At 37.5% G+C, this 25,425-nt stretch overlaps 1 protein-coding gene across 1 annotated transcript in view; it reads right to left on the bottom strand.

Moving 5' to 3' along the window:
* Positions 1-730: 730 nt before the first annotated feature.
* RERG (RAS like estrogen regulated growth inhibitor) overlaps positions 731-25,425 on the bottom strand; it is a 103,378-nt gene continuing 78,683 nt past the window's right edge. The window contains exons 3-5 of the mRNA XM_081084607.1: positions 13,196-13,252; positions 4,391-4,464; positions 731-2,566 (exon numbers count right to left, since the gene is read on the bottom strand). Of these exons, the coding sequence (XP_080940733.1) occupies positions 2,159-2,566; positions 4,391-4,464; positions 13,196-13,252 (539 nt within the window). The 3' untranslated portion in view covers positions 731-2,158. The remainder of the gene's footprint in view (positions 2,567-4,390; positions 4,465-13,195; positions 13,253-25,425) is intronic.

The following is a 25,425-nucleotide window of genomic DNA, read 5'->3' as shown; positions in this document are numbered from 1 at the left end:
TTTTTTTTAACTTCCAAATCCCTTATTTTTTTTCTTTTAATTCCTTCTCTCTGTTATCCTTCCCCCTTTATACTGAAATATGATATATGTAGTTCTTTCAACTGCTTTCAATTACACTTACCATCACCTTTCATATCTCCATATTTTAGTTTCAAGCTATTCCTTTTGCCTAGAATTCCCCCCCCCCCCCCCGGAATAACTTGTATATATTCTTCAAGTTTTAGCTCAGACACAATCAAATGAACTAACTTGTGTCAAGCTACATGTCCAACTTATATATCAATATTTGTTTCATGAATGAAAGCATAACTGAAGCAAGTCTTTATCAATTTTTCTTCTTTCCATGTCTTCATCTTTATAGCTCAAGAACAAGAGTCATATATCAGTCTATTAATATTTTACAAATGTCAGCATGGGCTCCAGGGTCTGACTTTGCCTCTCTGGATTAAATCCTGCCTCTACCCTCTAAATATGCAAACTTGTGGTTCAATATCTTCTTCCTTGCAATTGTAATCATAGTACCATCTCTTGCATAAGATTATTGTGAGGATTTGATGAAATATGCACCTGAGCATTTAAAAAAATCATATCTATTATTGAGAACTGAAGCTTTTTATATCACATTCACTGATTCAGCAACTCTACGATTTGAATGTCCCCTCAAGTGTCTATTAAAATTTACAAACATTTCATGTTATCACAAGAAAGACTGTTCTAATGTGAGAGAATGTGAAAATTGTTTTTTTTTATTATATTCACACAAAATAGTTACACCAAGTTGTCCAAATGCATTTGGTGAATTGAAGCCTCCAATTCTTACACATTTTTATACATATATCTATGCATTTATAAATACACACATATGTAAAAGATACATATTTTCTTCTAAAATAAAGTGCCCAAGTCTTGATATATGGGGGCAAAATAAGGAAAAAAAGAATCATAAGGCTCTATCAGTTATAGACTGTGCATTTTCACAATAAAAGAACCTGTTTTATACACATTTATTTGGGTATAGTGAACTTTAATCAGCCACTCTTTTCTGAATTTTCCTACATGAATTAATTTATCCAAAATACAGGCTGGGGCAAAAGTAAGTTTATAGTTGTGAGTACACAAAACACAGATTACTCTGGTATTATTGTTTATTAATTATTTTCCACATGAACAGCTGTAAACCTACTTTTGTCCCAACCTGAATTAGAAGAAGTCATGTAACCAACATAATGCATCACAGGCCAATTTTTCTTACTGTGTCTGGCACAGAGCTTGGCTCCCCAACACAAGGGTATTTCAGCTTTATTCTTAATTTTTCTGGTTTTGGACACATGAATCAGATATCTCTAATTCTAAACGTTCTGTTAGCATTCAATAAAGTTAGGGTTTGGTGAAAATATTCCTAGTGTCTTTACTTCACCCCAGGCTTGGTGAGAAAGTGCATAGCAGGATCTGAGCAGAGGGGTCCTGCTGCCTCTGTTATAATGAACTCTTGTTGGAGTTACAGAAGAAGAATTAGAGTGCAATGATCAATAAATAGATCATTGAGAGAACCAATTGAAATGGAATTCTCTATTACATAATAGAAAACCTTGGGAGAACATGTTTGAATTTAAGAACAAAATAAAGGTTCAAGAAAAACAAGATAATATAACATAATTCAGAAAATCCTTGCTTCAAATAGGAACCAGGACACCATTCCATGCTCCAATCTTTCAGCTACTCTTCTTGCGTCTTTACTGTATATCCTATTGTCTTGAACTTCTAAGGTGATCATTTGTAGACTTTGATGAGAAAAGGAATTTAAAAATGCCTTTGAAAAGATTTCAACCTACTGAAGCAAAGTGATGATGCCTAAAAATAGCTTAACATGAACCCAGCCATTTCAGAATCTCTAGTGATTACATGTCCAAATTGCAAGAAAGTGTACCTTATTCAAGCAGGGAAGGGAGTAATTGTCAGCACTGAAATTGCATAAAACACTCTATAACTTCTCAACATATAGGAGGCTGGGAACAAGGGGAAGCTCAGATAGTTCCCAGAGTTAGAGTGAGGGCTGGACTATTTTCTTTTATTTGGGGGGATAAAAAAGGGAAAAGGACAAGAAAGTGTTTCCAATGACCCGACCCACCTCCGCAGAGCCTTCGCGAGAACGAGCTGCCTAGCTACTGATTTTGGTGAGCATCTTGTTAATGGCTTGCTTGACGTGTGTGGTGGAGCTGCGTCGCCTTGTCTTGCCCTGCACCATCCTCCGGCGACGCACTTCTCGACACAGCTCATAGAATATCTCCGTGATGTTCCCTTCTCCAGTGCAGGCAGAACACTCATAGAAAGCACATGCCAATTCCGTGGCCAGCTTCTCTCCTTCTTCAGTACTGACCTGCCTGGAGTGGTCCAAGTCAGCTTTGTTTCCAACCAAGATGAGAGTCACATTCTTGGGCTTCTTGATCTCATCCAGAATGTTCTTCAGGGGCAGCATTTCCTCAAAACTTCCTCGGTCAGTGATGTCATAGACCAGCACAAAGCCTTCCCCCCATCGCATGTGTCCTTCCCTTTGAATGGTGTCTTCCTGATGGCAAGAAAACACAGCAGTCAGGAGACCTGGAAGTAATCCCCGTGTAGAGATGCTGTTGATGTTAAGAGTGATCCCTTAATGACTATTCTTTCTAGTCAGTGTCATTAAAAGTTCTTGACAAGGTTACCCTCTCAAATTGGTTGAGAATAAAAGCATTCCTTACTCATAGCAAGGTATTTTAGGAAACTAGAACTTCTCTGTCTGCTTAGTCCTTAACTTTCTGCTTTTAATTTTTCTTACTACATCATTAAATCTTTAATCACAAGAACTATAAAGAAAGTACCATCTTAGTTAAGCACACTGCCTCTGGGACTTCATCACAATTAAGGAATTAGCAAACAGGTAACAAAGTAGACCTTACCTCACCCCTTAGAGATCAGAATTAGAGGCACAGTTTAGTGAAATAGTTTTGATTTTTTGTTGTTTATTTGTTTTATCTCTATATTCTTCAGATTATGGATAATTAGCCACCAAGGGCAGAAAAAATGAATAATCATATAGAGAGTCAAACTCAGAGTCTGGGGCTTTTGGCTTTTTTTCTCTCCTATTTCAATTCTCCCAAAACTTATATAGTACCAAAAATGATAGAAACTCATTTGAAGTGATTTTCAAAGGGTGTTTGAAAACGAATGCTCTGAGAACTTCTGTAAAGAAAGATTCCTGTTTAACTTTATCAGAGCATTTCAAAACACTTTTAAGCATGAAAATCTATTAATATCTTGCAATTTGCCCTTCAAAATATGGGTGGGCAATGTGAATGTTATGGTATTTTCCAAACCCCTGGAAGTACTGAGTAATTTACATAAAGATGCATACACAGGCTGTTGCAAATACATCGATAGATAAATACTTAGATAATTAAATTAAAATGTCTTTATGAATCACTGGTTAATTATAGTAAAGTATCTTTCAAAGGGTGTGATCACTCCTTCCTAGGAAGGCAGCATGTGTGATTTGAAAATGCATTGCCTTCATGGGCTCAGTGACTTCTGCAGGCATGTACTTCCCTGCTGCTTCTTTCTAGAATCAGTTCTGGGTAGAAGGTGAGAACATGTATAGGAAACAGATGGTGATGAGAAATAAAAGTATATAGTTACTTGCAAGAACATTTCTTGGATTAAATACGTTAATGCCAGTCTTCTTGGGGTCATAGGTCACTGATAAGCACCATGAAATCCTTCAGCTTCCTAATTCTCATTCCTAGTGATCATTCCTATCTTTGGGAACTAAACCATGTATGAACCCGTTGGTAATCTCAGAACTGACTGACCTCAGAGCAAATTTATATTAAATAAATTGTTATTGTTTAATGATATGGCTCATATTTTCAATAGGGTGTGGTGAGGTCTAGAAAGAATATAAAAGGAGAGATTCCTAAGATAAAAGATTCTGAAAAAAGATTCTGAGGTCATATAAATTTAGAATATAATATATACTAAAGTTCTTAATGAGTTAGTTTACACATAAGCATAATAAGTGCTCTGAGAACTTCTGTAAAGAAAGATTCCTGTTTAACTTTATCAGAACATTTCAAAACACTTTTAAGCATGAAAATCTATTACTATCTTGCAATTTGCCCCTCAAAATATGGGTGGGCAATGTGAATGTTACGGTATTTTCCAAACCCCTTGAATTACTGAGTAATTTACATAAGGATGCATACACAGGCTGTTGCAAATACATTGATATAGAATTACTTAGATAATTAAATTAAAATGTCTTTATGAATAACTGGTTAATTATAGGAAAGTATCTTTTGTTCATATTATGCACATCTCATTTGAACCAAAAAATATTTTAGCTGAACTGCTTATTCACCTGACCAGCAGTATCTAGTATCTCCATGGTGACAACTTCATCATCGATGGTTGCTTGGTGTCGGTAGGTTGATTCTGAGGGAATGAGAAAAAAGAAAAAGAAAAAAGTTAAATAAGATCACGGTTTGATTTGATCCTTAAAATTACAAATTTGTTACAGGAGTATGCCTGTTTTGTGGTATAAGGGAATGTGCACAGCATGAAGGAAAGAATGACTGCAAGAATGTGCCATCTTCATATCCTTAGAGTTCCCGGAAGTAACAAGTAACAGACTTTCAGGATATGGCACATGAGAGTCTCTTTGCTTCTTGCTCATTTTAATCTCCTATGAGGCCAGCTTCCTGATGCTCTCTTCCTTCTACAATGAGGCCTCCACATCCTAAAATGAGAAAGTTATTCCTACAGAATGCATTCTACCTTGATACTAAAAAATCCAGTTTTTGGAACTCACTGTTTGTTACTGTTCCAGACAAGATGACATAGAAGCAGGAGCTTCCAATTTCTTTCTAGACCTCAACCCTAGAAATGTAATAGGCATTAGAAGAAGGTGATGGTTATCCATGTAAAAATGATCATGTAAAACTTTGAGAAACCCTTGTGGCAGTAGAAGGTGAATGGGCCCTGATGTTTGGGGAATTGGTGAGAAAAGTTGAGGAGGGCTAGGCAGTATGGAGGGGAGATGGAACAAAGCAGAGTTCTTTTGCTCTTGTTGCCTCTTCAGGGTAGAAAAACAATGGCAGCTCAGCACCAGGCAGGGGTGGGGAACAGCCAGCCTGCGGGCTGTATAAGGCCCGACAAATCATTTGCTCTGGCCCTGCCAAGGCATTAGGGGTGAGTTAATTAAATGTTTGACCAAATACAGCAGGCTAATTTTTAAGTTGATAATTTTGTATGGCACACAAATGATGTTATAAATATCCAAATGGCCCTTGTCAGAAAAAGGTTCCCCACCCCTGAGAGAATGGTCCCCAAGCTCTATTGGGGTGAGAAGTTAGCAGGTGTAAGAGTTTTTGGTGGCTCTGAATGTGCCCCTTTGCACATGAAATGGAAACCAGAGGTTAAAATAAATACCAATTAGTGCTGCTCTATATGAAAATCCAAGAAGATATGAGAAAAGAAGCAAAAGAGAAAACAGTGGGAAAAAACATTAGATAAAGATAGCAAAAACCAAAGCACGGTGCTTGAAAAATTTTTTTTAAAAAAAGAGGTAAGCAGGGAGGTAAAAATCTGGCAATGCTATCAAGTAAATTAAGAGAGAGGGTGCAATCATACAAAATTTAACACAAAAAGAGGAAATAGCTACATAGTTTGATGAAATAAAATAATATTAGGAACTGTATAACAACTGATTTCAAACCCTAATAAATTCTGGGAGAAGACAATGCATAGATTAGAACAATGAGGAATAGAATAGTTAACTAATTATAGCCAGTAACTACACTTAAATGCTAATTGTAGATTTCTCCTAATCATAAAAAAACAATTGCATACAATTGGCTTTACAGGAGATTTCCATTAAACATTAAACACATTGTTCTAGAAAATATAAAAGGGTCAGCTACCCAATTCCTTTTATGGGGCATTATGTTGATTCTCATAAGAAGTATTACAAGAGAAATAAGAGAAAAAAAGAAATTGTAGGCTCATAGATTAAAAAAAAATCCTAAATCAAATATTATTCAATTGAATCCAACAGTTGTAATAAGAAAAGTACGTCATGATCAGGTAGAGTTTATTTCAGGACTGAAAAGACTGTTTAAAATCTATCGATGCAATTTAACACATTAAGGGACTAAAGGGGGAAAAATCACATGATTACCTCTATAGGTAGATCTAGAGCAAGATAAAAATCTACATAAATTTAAAATGTATGCATATACAAAAATACATTTTTCAAAACTATATATATATATATATATATATATATATATATATATATATTAGCTTGCACATACTGCTTACCATTTGAACAAGAATTGTTCTAAATGCTTTACTCATATTAACTCACTTAATTCTCGTAAGTATCTCATGAAGTATGTGTTACCATTAGCTCCATTTTACATGAGGAAACATTTAGGCACAGCAGCACTAAATGACTTGCTACAGGTCACACAGTGGCAAGAGGTAAGTGGATCGGAACCCAGGAAGACTGGCTTTGGAAATTTCAGCTTTTAACCACTATGCTAAGTTTTAACCATGTTGGATTATATACCCGTGGAAAGAGGAGGGCAATGGTGTCAGAATAGGGGACGTGGGAAAAGTTAAATGAAATAAAGGCCTCACACCTATCTGACAGGGTACAAGGACCAGAACAGAGTGACTAACTTAAGTATTAATTTAATTAGCTCAATTATTTGCATCTAACCTACTCAAATCACTAACCAATCAGCAAACCAAATAAACCTAGAAGTTTCTTTCCCATCAGGGTAGCCGGTAAGCCAGTGCTTTTAGTTTTTCCCCCCTATTTACCTCATGTTCCTGACTTTCACTTCTTCATCTTATCAAATATTTTATAGTTCTTTTTTGGCCACGGTTTTACGTTATTTTGCTGTAAATCTACTCAAAATACAAACTACAAGAAGGAGACTTAACCCAGTAGCATAACTGCCACCAGCCCTGGACAATGATTACTGTCCTGGGCACGGCACATGATGTCTTTTCTGAGAATTAAAATTTAAAGATGAGATTGTACTCTCATCTTTATATTTTAAGAAATATTGTTCTCATTCTCCTAGAATATGCAATCCATAGGTGGTAAGTCCGATTCTCAATTCTAGGCCATTCCACCCCCTTACTCTTTTAAGTTAAAGGGGAGATTGTTGTTTTGCGTGACTTAATGCCCTAAAATACCATTTACAATGACTCATTGCTAAGTGTCCTCTCATTCATTTCCTTCTTCATCCCCAGGGTCCCAGCTTGGGGCCGAGAGGCCCAAGAGAGCAGCTCTGGAGCTGGGGTCCACGCCCTGTGTCTCCTCCCTGCTGCCTCCCCTCTTTAAGGGGCTGGCATCAGCCCAGCCCGGGAGACTGGAAAACGGAGTCTGGGCTCTCTTCCATCTCTTTGCACCAAAAGTCTGACAGACAGGGACATTTTTCTCTGCTGCTTCCATGATAAATAGGATATGAATTTCAACCACAGAAGACCGCAGTGGGGGGAACAGAACATAATGGAAACTGTATGAAGTTGCGTGATTCTGTGGCTGTTAGTGAACCGAAACGAAAACGATGAAATGCAGGAAATGAGGGAATGTCTGCCACCGACGACGTAGCCGCGGGTGGCAGCAGTCATTTCATCTAAGCCGAGTGCTGGTTTCATGCCATTTTGAGCATTTTTTTCCGTTGAGTCTCTTCTCTCCTTGGGGATCCCTGACTACAAGTAAAATAGTGGAAGTGCCGCCCAGAGAGGCAAAAGGCTGTGCTAGTTTTTCTAAAGATAATTCTAAAAAAAAAAATGTATTAGGTACTTTTTGAAACGAATCTCTGCTATTTATTTTATTAAAACATTTTTATTGATTTTAGAGGGGAGAGTTAGAAACACCAATGAGAGAGAAACATTGATCAGCTGCCTCCTCACGCCCCCTATGGGAATTGAGCCCATAACCCTGGGCATGTGCCCTGACCAGGAATCCAACCGTGACCTCCTGGTGCATGGGTCAACGCTCAGACACTGAGACACACCAGCTGGGCTCCACTATTCATTTTAGAATATTAAAGGAAATGTGTATGTGTTTGAAGGGTAGAAATACTTTTCATTTTTCTCATACTGACAGAAAATGACATTTTCAGTCCTTTTTATGCAGTGTAGGGGGATGATTATCTAAGAGATATTTCTAAATGAACCAAAATGTTGTATACTTGTAAAACCAATATTAGTACAAATATGGAATTAGGCATATTAAAAATTATGTCCGGATTGCACTGTATATGAGAGATACATGGCTTAAAGTGTACATTCAGTAAATAGAAGTATATTTTTATAAATAGAAGTATATTTTGTATACTCTAAGAGAAACTGATGCTCAAAGAGGTCTTGTATGGTTGATCCTTTCACTAATTTAGCTTTTGTAGTAAATTTTAACATATTAATATGGACAATTGGCCAATACAGTAACAACAGCAGTTAGTAACATTGATTTGTGCTAGAGTTGAAATTGTACTGACTTGAGTTCTATTGCTGGTCTAACCACAAACTAGTCACATAATTGTGGATAAATTTACTTGGTTGGACACTTATTCTTATTTGTCCAATGCTGATCTCAAAGTTCCTTTCTGTGCCAGTATTAAAGAACTATTGAATAGTTCTTTGAGTTGGTTAAGTACTTCTGCTTTAATCTTCGGTGGAGAGACTTGTTCTAGGTGTGTCCCTCTCTTTGTATGAGCCTTTCTAAGCAGAAATGCAGGCAGGAAGAACCAACCACAAAATAATATCATCACTGAGTTCAGTATGTCTCCCAATTCCTACCCTCATTCTTGTCTGAGTCTTTACTAACCAGATAGACACCATGATCTATTCAAACACAGAGCTGGGAGCCTCTATGGGACAGAAGTAGTGGTCAGTGCCAAAAGGCAATCTCTCTTAATGCCCCCAACACACCACACCACACACACACACACACACACACACACACACACACACATAATTGCACATGATCTAAACTTTTGTCTGTGTTCTCTGACATGTTCAGTATTATCTGAAGGTAATCTGACTCTTTGAAATTCAATTCTCTCCTGGGATCTATTCAGAACATGGATCCTATTGTTTTGCAACCAGAACATTGCTGCTACCACCATCAAGAAGTTTTCCTGATTAGGTGGTCTAATTTCTAAATCTCACAGGCTGCAGTGGTGATTTTCAAATGTTGTGCTTGACCAGCTCTGGCCTCTGACAAAGATTTCACTGACCCACAATACAATGAGAAAAATTTAGGGGAATATATAATTGTTCAATGTAAATAAATGATTGAATATTTTTCTTAGATTATTATATCCTCCAAAACTCCTGAATGCTAAAAATATTTCTTCTTTTTTTATGGAATGCAAGTGTCTATTAAGGGAACAAATTTAGTTCTTCCTTACCCTCTGCCCCTTGCTTACACCCCTAATCATAATTCCTACAATGTTCCCTCTCCATTAAAAAACAAACAGGAGGGAGAGGAAGGAAGAGATTAACCAAAGAACTTATATGCATATATGTATAGCTCATGGACACAGACAATAGGGTGGTGAAGGCCTGGGGCAGGGTGGGAATCAGGTGGTGGGGGGAAAGGGAAAAAAGAAGGGGGGGGGGCATCTGCAGTACTCTCAACAGTGAAAATATTTTAAAAAACCCCACAAACAAACAAACAAACGCCAAAACAAAAACATTGCATCCTGACATCTAAAAAGTTGGGAATCACTTGCTATTATAGTAGCAAACATTTCCTTCATAGAATTATTTCAGAGTAGTAAATATTCCATTTTTTAAAAATATATTTTATTGATTTTTTACAGAGAGGAAGGAAGAGGGATAGAGAGTTAGAAACATCAATTAGCTGTCTCTTGCACACTCCCTACTGGGGATGTGCCCGCAACCAAGGTACATGCCCTTGACTGGAATTGAACCTGGGACCCTTGAGTCCACAGGCCGACGCTCTATCCACTGAGCCAAACAGGTTAGGGCCCATTTTTTATTAGTATGTTGAATGGTATTTATGCCCTTCAGCTTCTCATGAAACAATAATTCTGTTACAGATTGAAAAAAAACTGCTCCATGTTTTTAAGGAAGGCACTGAATTCAGAATTTAAGACTATTTTTTTTTTGCAATTACCCTACTTTGCTCTTTAAATTTTTATTATCCAATTACAGTTGCTATTCAATTTTATTTTATATTAGTTTCAGGTGTACAGCATAGTGGTTAGACACTTATTTAATTTACAAAGTGATCCCCCTGATAATTCAAGTACCCGCCTTTGCTTTTTAATGTAGCCTTCTCTATTGGTGGTGGATTTGAAAAACTCTATGACAGTATGAAGTTTAGTTCCGGAAATGCTGACAGCTCTTGGATCAAATGGAACTCCTCTAGGCTAGAACATTCGTGACTTCTCACACGTGCGCACACACAGACACACACCACTTTCCAGCATGAGTCCATGAAGGCCTCACCTGGGAGTGAGTCATACAGCAGCTATTCCTGACGTCTGATCAACGCTCTTGTTGCTTAGCAGCTGCAACCCTTTCAGAGCAGCACCGTACAAGGTCACTCGAAACAGTTTCATTATTCTAGTGAGGAAGCCTGCACCACAGATAACTGATGCAGGCAGAATTCTGTCTACAACAATTGTTTCTCAGAATTAATGAAACAAAAACAAAAGTAAAATTGGTTCACCTAAGGTATTAACAAGAGTAATGACTGGAACATATTCAGAGAGAGTTCAAAATTCTTATGAGATCATTTTTATAAGCTTCATCTTTTGTTGAGATGTACTGGTATAACTAAATGAAATTAGTATTTTTCTACTGAACTTCCATAAATCATTAAGAGTCTCGGGAACTTTGTAAAGCTTATATAAGTAATAAAAATTAAGAAGAGAGTAAGTATTTAGGTGGAACAAACAACAGAAATGAATGTTTTTTTTAAAAAAACCAAATGCATTTTTAAATCCAACTACATCATTTTAAAATTAGGTTATGGCTATATTAAAAATGTATTAAAATTATTGATGGTGAAAAACAATTTACCTAAAAGGAAAAACAGAGAAGTAAAGATCTCTTAGGTTAAAAAATTGACTATCATAAAGATGTTAATCTTCTCAAAGTAATTTATAGTTTTGATGCCCTTCCAATAAAAATTATGTCATATTTTGACAGAGTTTTAAAAATTGACCTGGAAAAATAAACTGGAAATAGCAGCCAAGATAATTTTGTAAAACAGAAAAGAAGGAAGACTTTCTCTACTTGGGTATTGTGTTCTAAAGAGCACATAATCATCAAGAGTGTGGTACTTTTGTAGGATGTGAAAAGCAAATTTAGAACTAGTTCCTGGTGTAAATGACCCATTATACCTGCAAATGATCCAGTATACCTGGGTTCAACCAACTGTGCATCAGAAATACTTGAAAATAAAAGGTTATATGTTGCTAACATGTACTATGTAGTCGGGTCTGTACTGAACATATACCAATATTTTTCTTGTCATTATTCCCTAAACAATACAGTGTTAACAACTGTATTAGTATTATAAGTAATCTAAAGATAAAGTATATGGAAGGATGTGTAGCTTATATGCTAATCCTATGTAACTTTACATAAGAGATTCCAAAGACAACTGATTGCATAAAAAGCAGCATTAGAAGTAGAGGGGAAAGGTGGAGTATTTCATAAATAATAGGGTAATAATTGATAAACTATTTTAAAAAATTGTTAGGCTTTCAGCTTATACTTCTCACTAAAGTAAGTTCCAGATAAATTAAAACATTAAAATAAAATAAACAATAAAATCATTCTATCCCCTTACCTGTTCAATTTTCCTTCAGAGTACTTATCGCAATTGACACATTTAGTTGGCTATTGACTCTTCTTCCTTTTTTTAAAATATACTTTATTGGTTTTTTACAGAGAGGAAGGGAGAGGGATAGAGAGTTAGAAACATCAATCGGCTGCCTCCCGCACACCTCCTACCGGGATGTGCCGGCAACCAAGCTACATGCCCTTGACCAGAATCAAACCTGGGACCTTTCGGTCCACAGGCCGACGCTCTATCCACTGAGCCAAACCAGTTAGGGCTGACTCTTCTTCTTTACTAGTCAATGAGCTCAAAAGAGCCAAAGCTCTCTCTTTCTGCCTATTGATTTATCCTCAGCACCTAGAATAATCTGACACATAGGAGCCTTTAACAAACATTTGTGAATGGATGAGTAAAGCAATGAAAGGAGGCACAGGGGGGGAAAAAGTTCCCTTTTAAACTGAACATAGGTGACAACTGCAACAACAGCGACAGCAACAGAAACAGCCCCAGAACAAAAACACCCAGGAATCCTCTCTGCCCATTTCACCATCTGAGCCGGGCCAGCTCAGCCTGGGACACGGGCCTGGGAGTGAAATACTGTATGCCTTTCCCTCTTCCTGTGTTGGTGCCCTTTGGGAAACCAACTAGGGATGACAAACAAAAACTCAAAGGCTTCATTCAGAGTAAAATCTGAAGCTTAACTTAGAGCCTCTGGATTTTTAGCATTATTTATAAGATAACTAAATATATTTCTAATAAATACTATGATTTGAAAAATACATGTGATAAATACTTAAAGCATCGACATTATTGCTATTTTCAAGATACATATGTCAATTTTTGCTTCTTCTTTTGTATTTTTTAAATAGGCTCAAAGCAGTTTCATTGGGGTTGAGAGAGGAAGGAACACAATTTATTTATACATTTTCCCCAAGTCAGTATTCATAAGCTTTAATTTACTGCTACAGTCTCCTTAACATGCAATTCTATCCCACATCAAAGTAGCCATGCCCACTGTATCCTCTGTCTGCCATTGGAACGATGCCATGTTTCCTAATGAAAGAGCATCATTTGTACCTACTTCCTTCTTGTCTCTGATTTGACCTGATTTTTTCCTCTGAGCCTTAAAATCCTGCATTAAAATTGAAGCACAAACAGCATGCAACACGCATCTAGCTTCTTAGAGGAAGACTCCGCATGATTCAATAAAGCACTTCTAAGACATCTGCAAGGTGCTTAAAAATGTTGCAACATAAAATGCCATTCTCTCTTTAGGGTCATAAGCTTTGATTGGAGAGTAGGAGGAAAGAAAACTTGACCTACCGAGGGTGGGATCGTATTCCCAGATGAACCGCTTGGTCAGGAATCGCACTACAAGAGCTGTGGGGGAAAAAGAGCAACATATCAAACATATTTGTTAATTTTCTTATAGTTTTTATCCTTACAAGGAAAGAGAAATAGCCCATCAAATCATATGTGTCTTGTATTTCCTTGGAATATAAACCCAATACATTTATTTACATTTACTCAAGTTCTTTTTCAATTTTATACTGTGGCTTAAAAACTGGTATACTGTTTTACTGAGTTTATTATGGATTAATCAACACTTAGATTTGTTACTTTAGCCACAGGATTAAAAACAAACAAATAAAAAAAATCACAATGTGAAAATGTTCACATGTAAAATTTTTAGCCAAACAATGAATTCAGACATGAGCATCACAATACAGGTGTCTAAGCTTTGACTATTGATAACGATTGATACAGGTGAGTTTTAGATGTGATATAATTGTTCCTGTAATGAGAAGACCACTAGCTTGTTATTTGTATTATAAAAATATTCCAGATTAAGTATTTTATTAGTGACTCATTAAAGTTCATCAAAAGCAATGCTGCTGAAATACTAGAGTCAGGGCAAGGATCTGGCACTGTGCTAGGCACTTCACTTGCATAATCTCCTCAACCCTCACTTCATCCCTAGCAGGCAGGTACTGGGATTGGTCCCATTTTTCAGATAAGATAACTGAGATGCTAAGAGTTAACTAATTTAATTGAACTCACCTAGCTAGTTAGTGGCTGAGTCCGGTTTTTCACCCAAGAAGTCTCTTTCCAAGCCTGTAATTTGTCCATTATGCTAAAGGGAATTTAAGGCCTAGCCCTAGGCCAGTGGTCGGCAAATGGCGGCTCGCGAGCCACATGCGGCTCTTTGTCCCCTTGAATGTGGCTCTTCCACAAAATACCACAGTAGTTTTTAAGAAATTTTTTAGAGGGGAGTGTCATAGACCCTACAGAAATGCAATAAAAACTTTGGACCCTTTCTCTGGAAAAATATACACACGGTTTGGTACATAATGTCGGCAGCTCATGAGCTCTCTGAAGACGGTGGGTCTTCCTGAGATCCCACTGACCCCAACTAAAGAATCAATGTCTGTCATATTTTATACTTTAAAATATACTTATTATTTGGGTATTTTTATTTTTATGGAAATGCCCTGTATATAGTAGTCTAAAGATACTCCATGAAGAAATATGACTAGTTCATTGAAAGTTACTGTCAGTCTTTTCTTTATCTACTAGAGGCCCAGTTGCACGAAATTTGTGCACTCAGGGGGGTTCCCTCAGCCAGGCCTGCACCCTCTCACAGTTTGGGAGCCCTCAAGGGATGTCTGACTGCTGGCTTAGGCCTGCTCCCCACGGAGGTGGGAGAGGCTGCCACCACCACAGCTGCACTTGCCAGCCATGAACCTGGCTTCTGCCTGAGCAGTGCTTCCTCTGTGGGAATGCACTGACCACCAGGGGAAAGCTCCTGCATTGAGTGTCTGCCCCCTGATGGTCAGTGTGCGTCATAGTGACTGGTCGTTCTGCCTCGGGCCAAAACAGGCTCTCTGACCTCCCCCAAGCGGTCCCAGATTGTGAGAGGGCATAGGCCAGGCTGAGGGGCACCACTGGTGCATGACTGGGGCTGGGGAGGGATGTGGGAGGTGGCCAGCTGGGGAGGGACCGCGGGAAGGCTCCAGGGTGTGTCCAGCCCATCTTGCTCAGTCCCAATCGGCCAGACCCAAGTAGCAAGCTAACCTACCAGAGTGTCTGCCCCCTGGTGGTCAGTGCACATCATAGCGACTGGTCGACCGGTTGACTGTCTGCCCCTTGGTGGTCAGTGCACGTCATAGTGAGCGGTTGAGCGACCTTAGCTTATCATTAACATATTACACTTTGATTGGTTGAACGGCCGACCAGATGACTGGACACTTGGCATATTAGGCTTTTATTAATAGGATTGCTTATGTTAGAGTCAACAGAGAGATCTATACCCACTATCATAGTGTTTTATATGAGAGATCACAGTGCCCATTGCAACGAGAACCTCATAAAACAGGCCACAAGCCTACGTGGCTTGGCTAGAGACTAAAAGTAGCAATTTGTTTCTAATTACTGAGTGTAAGGCTGGATGTGAGCCAACATTTTTTGCAGTGCCTAAAGTAGCAGGCCACTGACCCTGCAGTACTTCCCACAGGGAGTGCACTGTGGTTTTATCTTCAGTTTTCAGTCTGTCGCTCCTCACTCTCGAGACTAACGCAGTCTTTTTATTGGCATGTAAGAAGTCGTAAGCACCAGACAGATATTTTTCTGTTTTTATTTTTTTTTTTTCAACTGGTGAAGAAGAGTTTATTCACATGTTGTTGTTTTTTTTTAAAGGATGGTGTTGAATATCAAAGAGATAGTGCTTTAGAGTCTGTTGGGTACATTTAAAAGAGTAAAATAAACGTCCTTATTTTAAAATGTCAATATTTACAAGACATCAGAATCTTTACACTCTTTGTAGCTATTTAAATTCACAGGAAAAAAACTGGATATAAAGTAAAAAATTTGCAAGAGGTCACATAGTTTTCCAAAATGGTTTTAGGGACATGCAAGCAAAAAAAAATTAAAAAATTAAAGACTGATTAGTCCTATTGCTGATCTTTTTTAAAAAATTGAATTTATTGGGATGACATTGGTTCACAAAATCGTATAGGTTTCAAGTGTACAACTCAACAAAACCTCATCCACATTCTGCATTGTGTGCCCATTGCCCCAAGCACAGTCTCCATCCCCATTTTCCTCCCCTTTGCCCACCTCCACCCAGCCCCTGTCCCCCTTACCCTCTGGATATCACCATACTGTCATCTGTGTCTATGTATTATCCTATCCTATATAATTAAAGGCTAATATGCAAATTGTCCCCTTGGGAATTGGACTGACCGGGAGTTCGACTACCTACTATGATGTGTGTTGACCTCCAGGGGGCAGCGTGGAATGAAGAAAGACACTGGCCGGCAGCCGGGGGAAGGAAGGCCCTGATGGGCCCTGATTGCCGGCCAGGCCTAGGGACTCTACGCGTGCACGAATTTCATGCACTGGACCTCTAGTGTATATATGTTTATGTAGCTCAGTGGTAGAGTGCTTACTTTCCATGTATGAAGCCCTGGGTTCATTCCCCAGCATCTCTACGAGGGTCCTTTTTAAATCAGCAGCAGCAATAAACAACTGCCTGCAGAAGCCAAAGAGTTTCATCTTTTGTTAGAATATGTAGTTTTAACTCTAAAGGTTATGACGTATAAAAATGCATTTATCTGGCATCCTCAAGCAATGTGCTATTAAAATTAACAAGATGTTTTACATAACATTGGAAGTACCCCAGTTACAAGACCATTAAAACTAATCATATGTCCAAGAAATATTTCTAAGATGTATTAGACACTCCATCACCTCTCAGAACTGAGAACACTGAACATAACTGAATCATTTTTAAATGTCTGGAGCCTTGATCAGTGCCCTGTGCAGCTATGTGGCAATACTTTTAGGAGCTGAAGAGTGGTTGAGGCAAAGCAACTCCAGAGTACTAGGGCTTTGAGTATTTTTAGTTTTTGAATACATCCAAATATATATTTTTAATATACACATAAATATAAATTGTTTTCCTTCCTCAAATACCACGGCTTTCTCTGTTTTGCCAGTCACTGAGACTATGTGTGATAACCTAGCTATTCATCTGCTTTGCTACTTGTATTATTCCAGAGACTGATAAGCCATATTAATAAGCTTGTTAGAATTTTGTCTAATATTGGAGTAAATTAGCTCAGGGTTTTCATTCTAAGGAACTTGTTCTCTTGAACTGGCTTCTGGTACACCTTTGGGAAACGACGTCAGCTGTTGATAAGTGGGTCCTGCTGACTTCGGATTATTGGCTCAGTGTAGACAGCCCCCTTCCAGCAGGGCAGTGTTGCTGGGCTCAAACAACAAAATCAATAGAAACATTTTTTATATTCTTTTTAAAGAGACACACATCATTATCTGATGGTTGCTCTAACAACAGAATCATACATTTGTTTAAAAATCCAATCTATTTCGAGTGCATTGAAAAACACAGAAAGCACTTTGAAAAAATTGACGTCATATGTTTCTTATTTGATGATGTGTGTTCGTCTCTCGCACAGATTATTCATGGGAAAGACAAACACATTTTCTAATGTTAGCTTTTCAATAACATATTAATTTAAATTATTCGTCTAAAGAATGAAGATAATTTTACCTCTGTGGATGTGGTATTTGTTAAAGGCTCTGTTGTTATTGAAATTGTGATTGAGGTGCGTGGGTGACATTTCACAATTTACTGATGTAATTAAAAAACAGTATTTTTTAGCTCCCGATTTTATTATAATTTTACTATGGCATATGATTTTTTTAAAAATCCTCACTTGAGGATATGTTTTTCATTGCTTTATTTTAAGAGAGAGTGGAAGGGAGGAAGGGAGGGGAGAGAGAGAGAAATATCATATATTGGTTGCCTCCCCCATAATCCCCAGGAGGGCTGGGATTGAACCTGCACCCAGGTATGTGTGCCCTTGACTGGGAGTCAAACCTGTGACCCTTCAGTGCATAGGCCAATGCTCTAACCTCTCAGCTGCACTGGCCAGGGCTATGGCACACAATTTTCATATGTGATATATTCTACCACTTCTCACCCCCTGTACCACTACCACTCTCATCACTTGGTTTTACATGTTAACAATAACACTGTTGCTTCCTCAGTGGTATCCCTACTTCATCTGCACCCCAGAACCCCCTTAAACTACTTTCACTGATTCAATTAAAACTTATACCAGCTCATGTCACATCTTTCCCCCAATTCTCCCTGAGCTCATCTCATTGGATGAATATTTATTGAGTACCTACTCTGTTTTGTTCTAGGTGTTTGGACTAATCTAGCAAACAAGTCAGATTAAGATCCTTGACTTTACAGGGCTTATATTCTATGAGAAGGATACATAAAAAGTAAAAGTGATAAGTTACATAGTAGATTAGAGGTGATACATGCTATGGGATAAAAATGTAGAGCAGCGTAAGGGAGATGCAGCATTGAGAGATGATGTGAGTTGTTATTTAAGATAGGGTGACCAGGAAATACATGAAAGAGATGAGGGAAGGTATCTTGGAAAATAGTGTTCCAAGAAGAGGGACCAGTCAGTGCAAAGGCCTGAAGGCAGAACAGTAAGGAACATTAAGCAGAATGAGCAATGGCCAGTGTAGTAGGATAGGAGGTCATTTCCTGCCACTCTCCCAGTCAGGTCTTCCATAAACACCACTACCACCACCAACAATAATGATATTAATAATAGTAATAATAATAAAAACAACTGGAGTCATTATTTAATATTATTATTTTACTTGATTCCTTCTTTATAATGTATACTCCAGGAGGGTATTTTATTTATTTTATTCGTCACTGTTTTCGACTGTATAGAAGAGTGTCTGTCTGGCACACAGTAGACTAAACAATACTTGCTAAATAGATGAAAAAGTGTATCAATCTAAGTCACAGTTTACTTTCCTTAACATTAAATAATAACCAGACATTGAGAGAATCTGCAGAAAAATTAACACAACAGAAGTCACAGCAGAACCATGCCATCATTTTATAACTTTGTCTTAAAAGGTTACAAAAATATATCATCTGAAATGCCTTGGCTGTTTTATTTTTCTTCTACAAATTATACTTCTATAGTTTATTAAAATAGTTACTATATATTTTTTTCTTTTGAATACCTTGTCCTCTCCATCACCACCATTCTGAGCAAGGTTTTCTTATGAAATAAAAATGATGGTATTGATAACCTCTGCTCCCCTGGAAGTCTGATATAAGGTCTTGTCTTTCTAGAAGTTTGAAGGTTTGACATGTTTGATGTGTTACAGTTAAGTCTCTGCATTCTGAAATATCTGATTTTCTTTCCATTGCCTTGAAAACTCATACCTTTTCACTAAATAAGCCAAACGTGTCTAATCTAGAGAAGACCATTTTCCTCATTTTACCTAATTTATAACCTACTTGGATAATTCTTCCTCATATGTGGTTTATTTTTGGTGTTACTGGCATTGAATTTCACTGCTATCAGAAAGAGCCAGTTTCTAAAAAATGGAAAATTCACTAAGTAGAATGTAATCCATGGATCCACCACACCTCTTCTCTTGGTTCCCAAAAGGGAACCACTACTCCCGACCTCTGCTATCAGCCCTAAATTTACCTCTAACCCTTCAGTGGACAAAAGGCTTCAGAGAAGTACAAATAAGCATACTTACAAATACAGGGTGGGGCAAAATTAGGTTTACCGTTGTTCATATGGGAAATAACACAATAATTAACAAATAACGATACAAGAATAAACTGTGTTTTGAAAGCTCACAACTGTAAACCTCCTTTAGCCCCACCTTGTATAAAGAGAATTCTACCCTAGATTTTTGGTGATAGTTTATTGGTTAAATTAACTTTGTATAATTAAGTATTCATTTTTAAATCATATTAGCTGTTTGATTAAAGTATATATATCCTTAGGAAATACCATTCGGTAGTTTTAGATATGTTTTAAATATATATAAAAACACTAATGTACTTCTGGAATGCTAACTATCAAAAGGGGAGTTTGTATTGAATGCTGATTATTTATTTCTCATAAACACTCTCAGAAGTAAGAATTACTGTTTCTATTTTATCCATTGAAAACTGTACTTAAAAGTAAATAAATTAGTCTATTTTACAGAGCAATTAAATGACAGACTGAGACTGAACCCAGGTTTGTTTACTTTACTTACCACTATATTTTAATATTTCTATGAATATGATTCAATTCTCAATGGCCAGAATTATTTTCCATATGAACATTGATCTTACAGAGAGGCATGTTTTCAAAACATTTCTGTTCATGACTAGATTTCTTCATCCTTAATGGGGGGAATATCCATGACCAGAAACCATGGCAACACAGAAAGAGAATATGAATTTCAAGGAGCAGGAAGGAGACATTTATATAAGTAAGATTTTTGCTTTTCTCTTGAAAAGGTCTTCAAAGATGCAGCAAAGGAGGAAAACAAGAATCTAATGATGCAGACATTATATGATACAGATAAGTAGTATGTGATGAGCAACTGTTTCCTTATTCATCTCCTCAGTCGTTAACAAGTTCATTCTTTCAACAACAAAAAACAGGATGCCAGGAACCATTTTAGGCAACCAGGAAGACAGCAAAGAAAATAAGAGACAGTTCCTATGCTTGAGCAATTGAGAGTCTGCATCTTTGCATGTTCTGGGAAAAAGATACCTGGGTAATTTAGAATATTATCCTATTCAAGTCCTGTTATGATGCCTAGCTAGCTAAAAGAAGGCAGGCCAGACTGAGATGAGTCTAACTAACTTTAGTGCCTCAGAGGGGGAAAAACATCTGTTTTCTGGAAGAGAAAATGTAACAGACAAAAATCAGAATAGTATGTAGTATAAAGTGTCAATCCTATGGACACTTCTGTTGCATCTTAGAGACAACAAACCAGAAGGTTTACCTAAAATCTAAGAGGAAGTTCAGTTTCACCTTCTTTCCTCCCTTACCTGGACCGCTGTCATTCTCCTCTCAAATCAAGCCTCCAGATCCAATTTCCTTCTTCCCTGAACCCTGGGTCCAACACTCCTGTCCTTCATACCTTATTCTGGGTCTTTCTTCAAACATCAACTACCAAGTTCATATTCCCTTTAGCAGTCCTCTTTTTCTATGACTAGCCTCCTTCAAGAAACATGGGCCATTGTGCCTCAAACCAAAGAGTGAAGTATGGATACCTGGGCACTGAGACCTGATCTAGGCCATGTGGGGGCCAGGACAGCTCTTTGAAGTTTTGGCTTAACAGCCACTGATGATTGAGACCAAGAATGCGCCAGTTTGGAATTTCAGGGTCCCTAGGCGAAGCCATTTTTGAATTGAGGGGCTGGACTAAAAGGGGATGGACATAGGCTGGACTGGAAATGAGATGTCAAAAAAACCAGCAAATTGTGTGCCTTGAAGTGTCAGGTCTTAAGAAGAGGGGCTCAGAGCAAAGATGTGTGTACAGAAATCAAACCTCAGGCAGATAAACTGATATCTAAATTTAATAATTTTCAAATGCTTATCCATTTGGCTTTCTCAGGAAACCTTTCTCTCCTCCCCACATTTGTGAGTTTCACACACATGCATTTAATCAATAACTATTTATTCAACACTGTGCTAGGCACAAGAAAAAAGCAAGACAAGAGAATTCCCTAAATAGAAATGACTTCATACTACAGCTACATGGCGAGCTGAGCCTTGATGAGTGACAGCTCACTGATTTAGGAAGAACATTCCAAACAAAGAGCATCATGTTCCAAGGCCTAGACAAGGGAGAGCCTGGATCAGGGAGGAATCACATGTTGTTCAGGGCAGGTTGAGTGATGTGTAGGTGGAGCCACATGGGGAGAGTTTGTGAGGTTCTTCAGAGCCCAGGCTGTCAAGGAGCTTATCTGTCACACTGAAGAGCTTGGGTTTTACCCTGAAGTCTATGGGCAGAGAGTTCTGTTTAGGGAGGTGGCTCAATTTGATCTGGTCACCTATAAAAATTATTCATTGATTGGATATGTAGAGAGTAAGGGAGACAGATTAGCCCATATGGAATAAAGTTTGGGGTGTATCATTATTCTCTGAGGTCAAATATAATGAGTTAAAGTCAAGTAAGTTTGGATGTGAACCTGTTGAATGAGACATTAATGAAATCATCCAGGTAGAGGAATATCATCGGCCCATCCATCCATCTATCTACCCATGTATCCTCTATCCTTCCCTTCATACTTTCATTGCCAGAATGACACTTTCTAGCGATTGGTAAATGCACTGGGCATGTATAAGATGTTCCATGTGGATAGTTTAAAGTAAGGAAAGTGGAGTTAGCACACAATTCTATTTTCAGGCTCATCTCATGGTGTCCTCCTTTGCTTCCTATGTCCTCCCCACCTCAACTCCTCAAAATTTCTAGCTGAAGTAAAAAAAATAAATAAATAAATCAACAGATCAGCCAGGGGACAAATTTGTTCATATACCTGTAGTTTCTGAAGTAGCTCCATCCCCCACTTCCTACTTCATCTCTCCCTTGCTCTATTCCTGTGCTGGTCAAAATAAATTGGCATTAAAAATCCTTAAGCCTCATAAAACACAGACAGTGAACAACTTAATGGAAATTTAAAATTAATGTAATATAGAAGTGGATGCTTTATAATGCCAGAAGTTAAAATGAAAAGTAAATCAATTCCAGATGGAGGTTTAAGGATTGCCTTTAAATTACTGTTTGTTTAAGCCAGAAAATTTTGACTTACCCTGCATCTGACAAAAATACCACTCTGAGAAAGAGTTACAGAATAAATGTCACTGTTCCTTGCAAAGAATTTCCTAAAGGGAAATGGTGTAACCTCCAATAATTATTAGGAAGCACTCCTGTCTCTGAAAACTTAGCCTGATAGTCTAGCTTCATGGCATTTCAAGTTCTGAAAATTGACTTTTTTTGCTGTGGAATGGTAAGATAAAGGCTAATTTATATATATATATATATATATATAGTTTGTTTTGTTTTTATATATAGTTTATATATACAGTTTGTTTTGTTTTTCTTTCTGTTTTTATGTAAAGGTTTATTTGATAGTGACAACTGTTGGGGATGACTAATGAGAATGGGAAAACTGCCAGGACCATGACTTGCAATTTCCAACATATTTGATAGGAAGCAAAAGTATGGGAATGCTTATAAAGAATGTAAAAAACCCCCAAAACAACAACTTTATTTTAAATAAAAAAATTAACTTGTGTGATTGAATGAAAACAAATTCTTCCTGGATTTAAATTTGAAACCAGAGGAGTTAAATTTGGAATATGGTAATCAACTGGTTTGGTTTTGTCTTTTCATTTATATCTTGAAGGTTAATAAATAAAAAGCAATGGATTCCGTGCCCAAGAATTCAATCCAGTTTTATATAAGTTGAATCATTTTAATTACGAGGGGTGTTTAAGAAATATATCGCTAAATTTCCCAAATGAGTTTTAAATTTAATAATTTATAATTTTTTGTCATTTTAATTATAAATAATATTTCACAAGGCATAATATTTAAGTAAAATTATTTGTAATACATTAACTATTTTCTAAAACTTAAAGAAATTTGGATATAAAATTTGAACTTTTAATTTTTACTTTGTTCTGGAAGAAGAAACAAGTATGTTAATATCTTAATTTTTTTCAATGCTTATATTACCAGAGCACATAAGAAATTGGAGATTGGAAATATTTGGACTTTGTTGAGGCATAAAAGTGTTGCAAAAGAATTAAGTATCCCAGAGAAGCAGAAAAATATCTTGTATAACCCCACTGGATGCCTTAGTTGATAAAGAATCAAGGATTTTACAAGTTACTCTGCTTTTACATACTCTCTGCTCCACACTCATTTTGCTTCCTGCCTATATGGGCACATGTAGATTTACAGGCTGTGCCAAAGGGTGGGGGGCGTGAACACTCGCAAGAGGGTATCTTCATTTGCAGCCGCATTACCACTCCTACCGCTATCTTAAAACAAACAAACAAACACTCTTAAAAAAACATGGAGACTTAAAATGTCACAGCGTGTATGAAAAACTTGAGCCTGGTAAAATAAGGAAGTGAGAGGAATTGGGGGAGACTGGGCTGGAAAACTCCCACATTATGAAGAGCTTATAAGCCAAGCGATGAGATTTATAATTATGCTGAAAATGATGAGAAAGCATTATAGTGTTATAAACACAAGGATGAGATGATCATCACTTTGTTTTGTAAAGGTCATGCTGTTTCAGTGTCAAGATGAACTGAGCAGATGCAGGTAAGCCTGGAGACAGGAAGGGCTATGAAAGAGCTATTCCAAAACTACAAAAGAAAAAACAACAGAGTAAGACAGAATGGCTCTTCCTTCACTCCTATCCATTATTATATGTGGGTGTCAAGTCGTGATTGGAATTACGCAGCATGAGGTCGATTCAGTCTGACATCTTTCACTTAGCAACGTGCATTTAAGGTGCCTCTGTGTCACGGCCTGGCTTGAGAGCTTATTTCTATTTACTGCTGAATATTCCTGTGTATGGATATACGGCAGTTTGTTTATCCAGTTACCCATTGAAGAACATCTCGATTGCTCCCCATTTTTGGCAATTATGTTTAGGCTGTAAACATTTGCATGGAGGTATTTATGTAGACATAAGTTATCAGACTGCTTGGGTAAATATTTAGAAGCACAATTGCTGGATTATGGTAAGATTATGTTTAGCTTTATAAGAAACTGCCAAACTGTTTACCAAAGTGGCTGTACCATTTTGCACTCCCACCAGAAATGAATGAGTTTGTTGTTTCAAATCCTTCTAGCATTTCATGTTGTCAGTTTTGTTTTTATTTTGGGTGATTTTTGCCATTTTAATGGGTTGTATTGTTATCTTATTGTTTCCTTGCAATTCTCTAATGACAAGTGATGTTGGGACTATTTCATATGGTTATCTGCCATCCATATATTCTTTGGTGAGGTGTCTGTTCAGATTTTTTGCCCATTATATAAAAACTAGAGGCCTGGTGCATGAAATTCATGCACAGAGGGAGTGTCCTTCAGCCTGGCCTGCACCCTCTCCAATCTGAGACCCCTCAGGGGATGTCTGACTGCCGGTTTAGGCCCTATCCTTGCACCTCTTCCTGCCTGCCTGATCACCCTTAACCACCTCTGCCTCAGCCCCTACCACCGTGGCTTTTTCTGGAAGGAGGACCAGATGACTGGAAGATGTCCAGTCGACCCAGTCTAATTAGCATATTACCCTTTTATTAGTATAGAGTAGAGGCCCAGTGCATGAATTCATGCACGGGTAGAGTCCCTAGGCCTACAGTTATTTGATATCCTATGCTTTTTCCTCCATTATTTTGTCCCTTCTCATTTCAGTTTAGAAAGTTTCTATTGACAAATGTTGATGCTTACTAATACTTTCCTCAGCTGTGTCTGGCCTATTGATTTAAAGAGAAAAAGCAGTCTTCATTTCTGGTACAATACTTTTGATTTCTAGGAAATTCTATTAATTGTTTTATGACGTTCCCATTCCTCTGCTTACATTATCCATGTATTCTTACATGTCGTCTACTTTTTAAATTAGAGACCCATTCATAGTTCCATCAGCTTTTGTTCATGTAAGCTGA

Source organism: Myotis nattereri (assembly GCF_964212035.1).
Source record: "Myotis nattereri genome assembly, chromosome: 2".
NCBI classification, from domain to species: Eukaryota; Metazoa; Chordata; class Mammalia; order Chiroptera; family Vespertilionidae; genus Myotis; species Myotis nattereri.
The sequence above is the reverse complement of the archived record's forward strand: the minus strand, read 5'-3'. Positions and strand labels throughout refer to the sequence as shown.